This window comes from Gastrolobium bilobum, unplaced genomic scaffold, assembly GCF_033153095.1.
Source record: "Gastrolobium bilobum isolate Gb01-03AN ecotype WA unplaced genomic scaffold, APGP_CSIRO_Gbil_v1 utg42486, whole genome shotgun sequence".
Classification (NCBI taxonomy): Eukaryota; Viridiplantae; Streptophyta; class Magnoliopsida; order Fabales; family Fabaceae; genus Gastrolobium; species Gastrolobium bilobum.
Window position 1 is genome coordinate 8,111 of NW_026899685.1, and position 13,238 is coordinate 21,348.

A 13,238-nucleotide genomic window follows, 5' to 3' on the forward strand; every position below is an offset into this window, starting at 1 on the left:
AAGATTTCATACCTCATTTCAAGATGACATTGTGGGGATCGAAGAAAAAATAAATTAACTCTTATATTTGATATTTAAAATCTTAATTTTTAAAATTTATGTTATTAATTAAATAAAATATATTTTTGAAATTAGTTTCAGAATTATAATTTTATTCTAATATATGCATCTAATAAAATAATTAAAATTGGAGCGTAACATTCTAATTCTAAATTCAATTCCAAATATAATTTCATATGCGAAAGAACATGTATTGAAGGCATTAGACTCATTACATGTTATTCAAATTAAGCGAATAATTTATAACAAAATATCATTTTGAAAATGAAAAAAATTATACTTATTATTTTTGTTTTTACTACATCTTAGTATCAAATTTTAATTATTGATTTTCGTCAATCTATCAGTAATAATTTATTAAAGATTAATAATTAATTTATAAATATAAGTGTCTGACTTAATAAATTATAATCGTTAGATAGTAAAAAATAATAAGTACAATATCTCCAAAAATGTAAAAAATTCATAAACAAATGTACAGTAAGTAAATGTAAAAAATGGCTGAAATTTATCCATTATTATTTTGGCTTTCTAAAATAACTGTAGATAAAATATTTCCATTCATCGTTTTGAGTTGAAAAATTAAAAAATTATAATAAAAAAAAAATATTATAATTATAAAAATATTTTAATTTTCGTTCCAAAATAATATTGTTTTGAATTTAATATAAATAAATATCTTAAAAAAAAAACGAATCTGTTATTTTATTATGCTTGCTTGCACAAAATTTCAAAACAGTAGTGTTCTTCAATAGTTGTTTTTTCTTCAGCACTCCCTCTGCCCCTGCCCACAGCTCATCGCTCTTGTCAACCCTGTTTGCGAGTGGGATCAAACCGAAACTCTCCTTTTGTCCTCAATTCTCTGTTCCATTCCCTCTTAAACCCTAACACCGCATAATGCCTGAACCGGAATCGCAGAACGGACTTCGACAAGAGCCTGAACCAGAACAAGAACCAAAATCAAATCCGAAGCCAGAAACAGAAACAGAACCAGAACCAAATCCACAGCCAGAACCAAATCTAGAGCCAGAACCAAATCCGCAGCTAGAAACAGAAACAGAACCAGAACCAGAACCAAATCCACAGCCAGAACCAAATCCGCAGCCAGAAACAGAACCAGAGCCAAATCCGCAGCCAGAAACAGAACTGGTGCCAACAGAACAAACGCAAACGCAATTGGAGTTGGAATCTGGATCAGTAGCTGATCCATCGGTTAACAACGCAGATCTCAGGGAAACCGCGATTCATTCCAATGATGCGGATACCAATCCTTCACCGCATCCTCAGCTGCGAAAAGACGAAGGAAGTCGAACTTTCACCATGAGAGAATTGCTAAACGGTTTGAAAAATGATTCTGAACCGGAGAGAGAAGATGCCAACTCTCCCTACAGGTTACAGTTCTTTTTCCGCATTAAATCTAGAAAACAAATAAATTGATGGAAAAGAGATAATGCTTGCCGTTTGTTTATTGTCGCTATCTTTTGGTTTGGTCATGGTTTGATTCTGTTCATATGAACACAGGAATTATGGATCGTATGTGGCTTGTAAAATATTTCACTAAGAAATGGTTCTAAAATTTCATTTCTGGAAGAATTTTAGCACCTGTTTAACTATTCAATGTCCTATACTCTTGTTAGCTTATTTTCTTTTTATATAGCTATGGTAAATCAAAATGATACAAATTTAAGGGTTTCACTTTGAGAGTGTTTTCCTCATGTGCACGCATGAAATGCAACTTTACATTGTATTGTTTCAAAAATTTCAGCCCAGAAAGTCAACAGCAACAGCATTCAGACCAGAACAACGCTGCAATGGATTTGATAAATAGTGTTGTTGGTGTTGATGAGGAGGGCCGGTCCCGACAACGGATTCTTACATTTGCTGCAAGGAGGTACCATGATCAGTTCTATGAATCTATATACAATAAGGAATAAATAGCACAGAAAAATTATTGCAAAACTACAATTCTCTTTGTAATCTTCTGCATATATCAGGAGCTACATGACAGGCACTGCCATTTCAGTTGCGCTTCTCATGGAAATCTTTGTTCAAACTTATAATGTCTTACTTGGATTTTTAGGTATGCTACTGCAATTGAGAGGAACCCGGAAGATTATGATGCCCTATACAATTGGGCATTGGTACTTCAGGTCCGAGCAGTTGTCTTGTTTTGGTTCTTGTAATATTGAAGTCTGCTAGGTTTTTATGTTATTCTTGAAATTTTATTTACTTCTTGTCTTGAATTTTTTTCTTGGTTTTTTGTTAGCATGTAGTTCCATTAGCTTGATTATATTTACTAATTATTCAGTATAAGTTCTTCTTGCATGATGTTCCATTAGTGAGCATAAGTACACACCATCGGCATCGACTTTTGTTGGCTAACTATATTTTGCATTAATCTGACTGAAATACATACTTTGCATTTTCTCATGAATGGGATTCCAACTTCATATTTTGTTACATACTAAAATACTTGGATATCCATTACAGACATACAAAATGCTACTGGTTTGAATTATAAGTATGCTATGCTTGGTCCAAGCTTTAAATAAGGTGTCCATTCAATCTTTTTTGACATGCAGGAAAGTGCAGATAATGTTAGTCCAGATTCCACTTCACCTTCTAAAGACGCTTTGCTTGAGGAAGCTTGTAAAAAATATGATGAAGCCACTCACCTTTGTCCCACCCTACATGATGTATGTAAGGATATCCTTCACTGTGAAATACTATCAAATCCCTGCTTTATTGGGAAAGCTAATATCAATGTGAAGACAGGCTTGATGCTCTAAGAATTTCCATCCCAAATAACAAGACATAATTGAATGTGTGTTCTTTTACATAGGATATGGGTAGGGGTGTAAATGAGCTGGACAATAACATGCTTGGGCACATCTAGGGAAGTTGAGCCTAAATTAACCTGATCCTTAAAAGAGACTCTGTATATAAATAGAAATACCACTAAAAAAATAAACCTTAAATGAGCATGCACACAAATGCGTAGAAGTTATAAATATTGTGTATATTATATATTTTGTAATATTTTATTCTTTGAACGAGCTATTAACAAGCTAAACTGAGCAGTAAAACTCTCAAGCTCATATAATTTATTGAGCGGGTTTCAGTCCTTTTGATTAATTAATTACGTGAACTGAACTGAGACAGCCCATAATGAGTCTAGACTGTATATCTCACTAAAAGCTTGGCTTGATTACACTCCTAGATCTTTGTTCAGTATCACCCTTTAAGCCCTTGTTAAAAGAATAAAAGTAAAATTTTAAGCTGTTCATACAATACCATTTTATTATTCAGCATTTCAGCTCATTACATTGGAATTTCCTGGGCATATCATCCAACAATTCCCTTGTATGTAGCTACCATTTACCAGGCATACTTTACTAAATAGCAGTATCCTTACTTGGAGGACAGTTGCCACCTCCTGCTACCTTGCAACCGTTGTGTTGCAGTATTATTAAGCTGGTAGCCTATCTATCTGCAGGATCCATGCTATCCATATTATGATGATTCTTGAGTAGTCCTGTTGTATGACTCTATTGATATGACAACAAAGCTCAAAATTGTTCCTATTTGCAAATAAGTACGTATGTCTAAGCACAAAATGAGTGTCTTTACTTTCCATTTTTTCCTCCATCCAGGCTTTCTACAATTGGGCTATAGCAATCTCTGATCGGGCAAAGATGCGTGGTCGCACAAAGGAAGCTGAAGAGCTATGGAAACAGGTCAGCGTTCAGCAAAAATAATTGTTGCCTTTTATTAATTGTTTCATGCATATTTAGACATTGGAGTTTGGCAGCTCGTGCTCTTGTATCAATCCCTTGATGAATATTGGATGATGCTTGATACAGAATTGTATTCATACTGAACTTGAATGGAAGAACTTTTCACACTTTTAGTTTATAGTTGTTATGCTACGTGTTGGTTGACGGAGAGAGGCTTATCATCACACAATCTAATTTTTGTTTAATTTGACCTTTTTCCCAGGCAACAAGGAACTATGAAAAAGCAGTCCAGCTCAACTGGAACAGTCCTCAGGTACATCTCGTCTAATTGTTAGAAATTTGTCTTTTGACTTCTTATGGAGCCAGAACATTATTTTGAAACAGATTTTTTTTGTTTCCTTAGACAAATATTTGCTTAACCCTGTACTCGTTCTATTCCTACAACTTTTGAATTTTTTCACATGCATGCTCATTTGCATGTTGAGCCCTTGTTACTGACTCTCATGGAATCTATTTCAGGCACTTAATAATTGGGGACTTGCTCTTCAGGTATATTTACTTTGACAGTATAGAAGCATTTCACAACTTCATACAAATTATAGGCATGTAAATTTCTAATGCGAAGACTGCATAATTAATATAATATGAGTAATATTACAAGGAATGACAGGGTAATCTATCCTTCATACCTTTTTGTTTTGCTAGTTATCAGTTTGAAATTAATAAAGGTCACATTTTTATTAATGCCTATCCAAGAAAATGATCATCTACACATACATGCTTCACACCTCATATGCATCAAGAGACAGTCATATTTCATAATTAGCCTGTTTTACTATTTTTTATTTTTTTAAAACCATAGTGTTTGGTTTTATATGGTTGGTTATGTAGTTATATGTCTCTTTTATGAAGTTGGAACAATGTGGCTCAAATTTAAAATATTGGATTTTAACTCCCAAGGGTAGCTCAGTTGGCAGCTGAGCTCCCAAGGGATTGCTTGGTGCAGGGATCAAATCCTGCCTCAAGCAGTTTCTTGGAAAATCTTTGGGGGCCAGAGGATAAGTCAAAAATCTTCGGTTGGGGGATTAGTCTCGTCCTTTCTCCGGTTGCGAAGCTTAGTGCACCCACTGTTACAATGAGGGGCTAGCCCAAACGGGCCGTACCCCGAGGGCATGGTGCCTGGAGAAGGTTGAATGGGGATACCTCCTGGCAATGTACCAAAAAAAAAAAAATATTGGATTTTAAAAACTAACTTTATTCTATACTAAAACAATCACCAAGCCATTCCACTAGGTGCGGCCAGACACATGGATCAGTTGATGCCATTGGGCTTTATACAAAACTAAATCTTCTATAAAACAATTTTGAATAAAGTCTGTTTTTAATGGTTTCGTCCAAAGTTTTCTAAGGTCTACATGTTCTTGTTTTACTGATCTACATTTGTCATTGGAGATGTTATTGGTCTTCTTATTACACGGTAAAATCCCGTGCAGGCCCTTATGTCTGTTTCTAATATATTCAAATTCTTCCTAAATTATTTTCTTCCTTGAGATTTCTTGACCCTTCTAAAATTTCCCAGAAGTTTTCCTTTTGTTGTTCCTCTAGACCTACTTAGGGTGGATATACACATATCAAATTGAATGTTTCCCGTTCAATGACAAATTTAAGGATATCCTCCTATCCTTAATCCATTAAAATTGACCTAATTATTCTTTCAAGTTTGACCTGTAACTATACATGTCGGATTTCTTGCTATAACTTTATCTTTGTACCAGAGTTTAAATCTTGAAGTGTCCAATTCCATAGCCTTTTATCTAACCCAGTTGGCTTTCTTGAAATCACATAAAAATTAATACACCTTGTCACCTTCTAATAACAATGTCAACTGCTTCCATAGGATTTACTGTTAGTGTTCAGGTGCCAAAATAAATCCTATAAGAAAATGTGAAAACTCTTGCATGTTTTTAACTACATTTGGGTGCTGATGTAGCACTTGTTGCTCATTTAATGCTGTACTCAAACTGCAATGTACAGCATTACTTAGGTTACAGCCTAGCATTAGCACAGTTATTGTTGATCCATGTCAAAAATGATTCAACATAGTTTTAAGTTGTCTGTGGATTGTTTGATACAACCCTCATTTAGTTGGCTTTGGGACCAGCTATGTAAAGTTTGGCAAAAAAGCATGACATAGGCAAGGTTATCTTGAAAACTTCTATAGATAAAAAATAATAATAATAAAAACATAAAGAATAGAATGAGCCAGAATTAAAACCTTCAAATACCATCGGATCGGCACTACATTTCTTTTAGTTTTCAAAACCGATTCCCTTCTTATTTTGCTAATCACACCCAACTCTCTTCTCTCCTTCAGAATGTATTTGCCTCTACTTTGAGAGTTCTCTGGCTAATATTGTACTTAAGAATTTTATAGAATTTTTAATTTTTTCTTTATTGGAAATTCTCAAGTAATTTCTTTGTATTTTTTTTTTAAATTGATTTCCAATTCAGGAACTCAGCGCCATTGTTCCAGCTCGAGAAAAGCAAAAGATTGTGAGAACTGCTATCAGCAAGGTACACAAATTTTAGGAGGGAATCAGATGGAAGTGACAAGCAAATGTTTTACATCAGCTATGTGCTTTGAACATAACATATTCTTTCTTCCACTTTTGACTTTTACATGTTCTTCAATGCAGTTCCGGGCAGCCATACAGTTGCAATTTGATTTCCATCGGGCAATTTACAATCTGGGAACTGTTCTGGTCATATTGCTACTTCATTTTACACATTTATTATTTAATGACACAATATCCTTTGTTGTCTTGGATTAACATTTTTGTATCAGTATTAAGAATATAGTTTTGACTCACCAAATGCCTTTGCAGTACGGATTAGCAGAGGATACTTTAAGAACTGGGGGATCAATGAGTGCTCAAGAAGTTTCACCAAATGAATTGTACAGCCAATCGGCAATATATATTGCAGCTGCTCATGCATTGAAACCAAATTATTCAGTAAGAAGCCAGTTTCTATTTGTCTTCCTTTGTAAATATTTATTGGCTACATGCCTTTTTTGGATTAGAAAGGCTTGTTAGTCTAGTTAACACGAGTCTGTTTCTTACCTATATCCTTCTATTTATTTCCTTGTGTCCTGTTCAGCCCCCCCCCAAACCCAATTTTGATCATGCAATCAGCCCATTATTTTTTTGGTATGTGACAGGTTTATAGCAGTGCCTTGCGGTTGGTGCGTTCTATGGTGAGTACATGCTATCCTAAATTATGTTTGTGTAGTAGCTTTTTGACTTTGACCAACATTGCAACTTGCCACATAACTTATCATTTAAATGACTTTGAAATTGCTCTTCCAAGCTTTCTGAATTTTGTTTTCACATTAAGTAGCCATACTGTTATATATGATCTCATCCCCTTCAGGAGTGCTTAGAGTGAGTCAACCTATCTTCTTTCTAGATTAGAAGTTAACTTATCTTCTACTTGATATGTACTATCTGATATGGGTATTCCATTACTATGCAAAAGTGGGTGTTAGTTGATGGAATCATTCATTTATCATACTAGCTTTGACAGAACTCAATTTTCACAGCTACCATTACCACACCTTAAATTTGGATATTTAACTGCACCTCCTGTGGGGACAACAATTGCACCTCATAATGACTGGAAACGGTCAGAATTTCTTTTGGATCATGAAAGGCTTCAACAGGTAAGACATCTGGCTGACAAATTGAAATTTTTTAAGAGGCTACTTACATTTAGTTTTAAATTCATTAGATAACCTCTCAGCTCTAGTATTGCAAATGCAAATTTTAAATTAATTTACATCCCTCCCTTCTTTCAGATACCCAGAGGTGAACAGAGACAAGTACCTCAAAGTCTCTCTGGCAGATCAACAGATGCTGTGAATGGGGATAAGAAGACTATCAGAGTAGATATAGCAGATATTATTTCTGTATCAGCATGTGCTGATCTGACTTTACCACCTGGTGCTGGCCTCTGCATAAATACAAGTCACGGATCAGTTTTCTTGGTGAGCAAACAGTCTGATTGACCTGAGTTTACCCGTATTGCATAGATTTGTTGCTTCCTTCACACTTATCAGAGGTTTTTCTAATCAACAGCACTGAATAAATTTTGATTGAAGACAAAATAGGTCGATGTTGGACAGATAAAGCCATAACCTTTTTTATAATGAAATAACCATGGCCTATCCATTTTTAAGAATGAAATTATGATTTCTGTACACTTGATTGTCCCAACAACCACTTGTAACATTAGTTTTGAGTTTTATTTCTTACTCAGCCCTGTTGCTTCCTTTTGAAAACTAGATTTTTTTGTGATGGCTTGTTCTGTGTTCATAGCTCATCTGGTTATATCAAGAGATTATCAACTTCAAATGGGGAAGGCAATTGCATGAAAGTATGAAACCTACACTCTGTTGTCCATTCTGTCTGGCAGACATAGCCTCTAGAGGGCAAAACCTCCTTCATGCTTCCATTAGTGCTTACTGTGCATTTGTATAGAAAGGCAAAATCCTTTCATGTATTTCCTGATTAACCCCTCCCTCAGTCACCACCAATGTATTTTCAAAATTATTCGGCCAAATCCAAATTTTTATTCTTTTCTCAAGTCGTATCTTTGAATTTGCTTCATCTCAAGCCAGAAGCACGAGAATCTCTTTAGCTTTTGAAAATGCAGCTCTAATTTTTTTTATTTCTTGTATTGTCAAGGTTGCTGACTCGTGGGAATCATTGGATGGATGGCTGGATGCAATTCGTCTAGTTTACACAATTTATGTGCGAGGCAAAAGTGATGTACTGGCCGGTATTATTACAGGATGAATTTAAGTTTGTTAAGTGTATCACGTATTTGATCTGTCAAACTATGTTAGAACGCGTTATCCAGCTTTTTGTACTTCTCCGTAAACCTGTGTATAATATTGAGTAGCGTATGAAAATTTCAATACAATTGAAAAATCTGAGTTTACTCATGAACCAGCTTGTTGAACCATGTTTTTACCAATTATATATTTTACAGGAATTCAAGAATTTTAGGAACTGAAGTCTGAATACTTATTTCTTGATTTCTTTTGGAGGTGTTCAATCTGTTACGGATTATGTAATTTGTTGGTGCCTGTCCACAACTGTACTTTGTTGGATCCCCTGTTTAACGTAATACTTCATCGGTTATCCATTTGTAGCCCATTTTCAGTAAAGGCTGAAAAATTATCGATTAATCAACGGGGGAGAGGTTTCGTTTATTATTATTTTTGGGGTAGGGGGAATTTACATGCGAGAGCTGCCTTATAGAAACATGCCTTATTTTTGTCAGAAAATTGTGATGTGTTACAAACTGTTCTAACTGATGTGTGCTTCATAGTGTACTAGCGTTGACCAAAATAAAATAAAAATAAAGGAGGTTGCACTACTAGCTAATTCCTATAGCATTGAATATAGCGTGAGGCATTCATTGCTTTATGTGCTCGGCCAAGTTCTAGGAAGCAACAAATTTCATGCAGATAGGAGGATTAATTTTCGCAAGAGCAAGAATTGCAGCAGGAAGAGTCCAGAGTCCTTCCCCACAAATTAGTCCAGAGGCAGTTGCTGGAACCATCAACTCTGCCTTCTTGGTGTTAAGCTTGTGCCACACGAACACAATCAAACTACCTATGCTCATATCAATTGCAAAGTATGCCCCAACCAGAAATGGTACGGCCATGACCATTGGTAATGGCATCCATTTCCCAATCTTTTGGGGTGAAAAATCTCTTACCATGTTTACTCCTATGGCAAAAGCAAAGAACCCAAAGCAAAGCTGCAAGCAATGGTTGGGTAATGCTGAGAAACCTTCAACACCTATAACTGCCATGTTTCTGTATATTAGCGCATAAGGAGCTTTGAATTCTCCGTTCGGGTTTCCCACATCAAATGCCTTGTAGTAGAGGAAGAAGCTCAGAGGAGCTGTTACACAACCTATTGCAGTGCCGATTACTTGGCACACGAACATTGCTCTGGGAGATGTACGTGTGTAATGAGCAGTTTTAAAATCTTGCATCAGATTGCAGGACACCGAGACCACGGATTTAACGAGTCCACAACCCACAAGTCCTGCCACCACACCATTCTCTTTTCCTGTAATAGCTGCCAGCACGAAGAGTGCAACTTTCCCATAATTATATGCCATGTTTATATCGGTGAGACCTGCTCCATAAGCATTACAAAATGCCAGAGATGGAGCAAAAATGTAAGCAACCACAACGTAGTACCATTTCAGCTGCGGAAACATTTGTGGGATTATAATTATGGAAATGACCGTGAAAACAACGTATCCAGCGAGTCCAATCCCCATGGGAATGTTCTCCTTGAGGAATGTTTCACTATGTTTAAGGTCCCCAGCGGGATTAGTAGCAGCTACTGCTGCAGTAAGAAAATGACTTCCAACATTAGATATTATTCTTAAAAAATTAGAAAGAAGCAGAGTGAGTCCTTTATTGCTCTTACCATTTTTATGGTTCTTGCTCCTCGTTCTTTCAAGTACGCTGAGGACTATGGACACTAGAATCTTGGTGAAATTGTATATGCCATCACCCAGGATTAGAGCAATGGATAGAAACACCTTATAACCGTATAAACCTCTCATGTTACTTTCTTCTAAATTGTCAGGGAACCAATGTCCTTTACGCCGATCAATAAGCGGAAACATGAGCCCAAAAGAGAGCACGGCTCCAAGGAGCAATGACAAGTTCACAAGGTGGGAGCAAATCATTCCTGCTCCCACAAAAGTCGTGCTAAAATCGAAATAGAATCTGCAAATTAAAATTCAAACAATAAGATTAGTAACTGGTGGAATGGAAGCATACATTCCAAAGCAATCAATATATATATATATATATATATATATATATATATATATGCTGAAAATCATACGTTTGCTTCCAAGCTTGCAATCCAAAGGTAGGGAACTGTTCGAATCCACAGTCCTCTATACCTGAGAAGAACCATTTAAATAAACCCCATAAGAAACTGACAGAAAAATACTTCAAGAACCCCCGCACTTGCTTCCTGCAATATTATAATGAGATAATTATTAATAAGTCCCTTTATTTTCCAAATTGCAACAAATGAAAGCTGATGAATAAAAGAAATATATGCATAGTACTTGGCCATTTTGTCACCCCGGGTATGGAAACCATTGATGAGAACCGCTGTTGCCAAGCCACTAGGATAAGTTAATTTGAGGTCAACTATCATTATCTGTAGCAGAAGAAAGTGCAGTAAGCCACCTAGTGATTTCAACAAGTTCTCTCTCTCTCTCTCTCTCTCTCTCTAGTCTCTATATATATGCAATATTAATTCTTTCTTCTTTAACTTTTAAAAAGTCCTGAAAGATGCCTAGCAAAGTCATATCCAAAATGTTAGCAAAAAATATGATACATAATTCATACCTTTCTGAGTGGAATCAAGACAAAGAGTCCAACAAAGCAAACCACAAAAAGGAAGCCAGTCATCCAACCAAATCCAGGTTCTTTAACAGCGCTTGCGCTGTTACCCTCATTGCCTGCTCCAGACAACTCATATGTCTTCCTGTTTAATCCCAACAGATAAGAAGCAAATCCTCCTGCAATATTCACACACATATATATAGTAAAATTCATTTAGTAATGCAAAGAAGATATATATATATATATATATATATATTCAAAATGATAGTCTCAAACCTGAGACAGCAATGCTATAACATGCAACAGCACAAGTCTGTATAATGGTGTTTTCCTGGCGGGTGAAGGGCTTGGATACAAAGCCAGCCTTGTGGAGCACTTTGGTCCAGCTTCTGACAAATACAAAAGCAAGAAGAGCAGCAGATACATTCAAGTTAGGAACTAATCCAGTTGTGAGGTTGAGCTTCATGGCTATTATGCTGTATATGATTCCAATCATCATGCTCACAAACAATCCTCTCACTGTTATCTGATCTCTCCATGGCTGAGACTGAATCTCACCAGCTGGCAACTGATCTTCCAATAAGTCCTCATCTCTTTCAATTTCTAAGTTGTTCTCCTCTTCTTCCATGTTAAGGGCACTTGATGGTGATATCATCTCTCTAACTCTATATGTATGTATATGGCCTAAGTAATTAACACACAGTTCTTATACATCAGAGAAAACTCAAGCACATGAAAGCAGGTAACGTCTGGTTCATATTAATATTGTGTTTCTTGGTTGTATTGTTCTCGTGCTTCCATAGAATAAGTAATGGAAAGCGGAACAATATACTATCTTACCCTGAAAAGCGGAATAATATACTATCTCACCTTAATTTGTTCTTTCTCTTTTAGCCTTGTCCTCGCTCATTGGATGATGGACCATGAAAGATATTAACTATTAAGATGCTTTCTCTCGGGAAAAGCACATGTACATTATGGATCGATTTGGAGTACATATATATATATGTGTGTGTGGGTGAGTTGTGTTAACTGGGGCACACTCTAACTTTGCGTGACTAGCTGTAGTACAATATAACAATGCTGATTCTTTTAAAGTCAATTATGTTGAACAAATCCGGAAAATAATCATTAATGATGTGTTTAATTTCGAGGATATTTGAACAAGTTGCAGTGAAACTGGAATGATTGTTTTCTAGTGGTATGGAATTTATACTAAAGAAATTAATAAAGATTGCTTAAAACCACTCCCTGTTAAATTTGACTAACGAGGATGGAGTGATGTCAATTCTTGTAGGTAATTTTATCCTTATATAATTATAAATAGACTGTTTTAGAGATTTGAAACCATAACTTTTAGTCACAAAGAAATACTTTTACCACTGTCCAAAACTCCCCTTTAATAAACATCGTTTAGCTATTGAAAACAAACATTTTGGTGAATTAGAAGTATATACTATGATTAGAAGTATATGCTATGATATTAACAAACTCCTGTTGCTTGTTTGAAGTTATAGTCTTACAGATATGCCACCAGCTATGGCAAGTGGCACTTCGAAAAATCAGAAGTATATATTATAAACTAGCTACAGCCTTGAGGACTACACTTTCCTAACTATTGTTGCTTCTTTGAAGTTATAGTCATACAGATACGCCACCGGCTATGGCATTGGCAAGTGACTCTTCGAAAAATCAGAAGGTTCATTTCGATGAATGAATCCGTGTCCAAATGAAAGTAATTTTATGCATTTAGAATCAGAATATATCACATCTAATGAATTCGATTCACTTGCAAGAGTGGAGGTAAAATCAGAAAGGAGGTCTCACTTTTTTCACTTCCACTGGTTTGACTAGTTTACCTCCCTATTGACCTACCATTTTCCAGGTTTGCCCTCGCATGAGGTTCCAAAACGTTTCTAGTGGCAAAGATTCTCTTCCCATAAGAGGACCACCATTGAAATAGGCTAAGCATTGATTGCAGCTGT

The 13,238-nt window shown here is 35.8% G+C and overlaps 2 protein-coding genes across 4 annotated transcripts; one reads left to right on the forward strand and one right to left on the reverse strand.

Moving 5' to 3' along the window:
• Nucleotides 1-871: 871 nt before the first annotated feature.
• On the forward strand, nt 872-8,845 carry LOC133292569 (protein HLB1). Its single transcript, XM_061490990.1, has 14 exons — nt 872-1,451; nt 1,826-1,951; nt 2,141-2,210; nt 2,643-2,756; nt 3,714-3,797; nt 4,060-4,110; nt 4,317-4,346; nt 6,309-6,371; nt 6,494-6,559; nt 6,683-6,811; nt 7,018-7,053; nt 7,399-7,518; nt 7,654-7,842; nt 8,543-8,845. Exons 1-14 carry the CDS (start codon nt 958-960, stop codon nt 8,651-8,653), a joined length of 1,683 nt encoding a protein of 560 aa, XP_061346974.1. The 5' UTR covers nt 872-957; the 3' UTR covers nt 8,654-8,845.
• Nucleotides 8,846-9,058: 213 nt separating this feature from the next.
• Nucleotides 9,059-12,212, reverse strand: LOC133292563 (metal-nicotianamine transporter YSL1-like). Of its 3 annotated transcripts, XM_061490981.1 has the most exons (7): nt 12,124-12,212; nt 11,530-11,937; nt 11,257-11,429; nt 10,971-11,065; nt 10,739-10,873; nt 10,313-10,617; nt 9,059-10,228 (listed from the first exon to the last, which is right to left on the reverse strand). In XM_061490981.1, the coding sequence occupies exons 2-7, from the start codon at nt 11,906-11,908 to the stop codon at nt 9,306-9,308; spliced, it is 2,010 nt and encodes a 669-aa protein (XP_061346965.1). In that variant the 5' UTR covers nt 11,909-11,937; nt 12,124-12,212; the 3' UTR covers nt 9,059-9,305. The 3 variants fall into 3 exon arrangements, with proteins under 3 accessions (XP_061346965.1, XP_061346968.1, XP_061346967.1); XM_061490984.1 differs by having other exon boundaries at nt 9,059-10,222; nt 11,530-12,205; XM_061490983.1 differs by having other exon boundaries at nt 9,059-10,225; nt 11,530-12,205.
• Between the last annotated feature and the right edge of the window lie 1,026 nt (nt 12,213-13,238).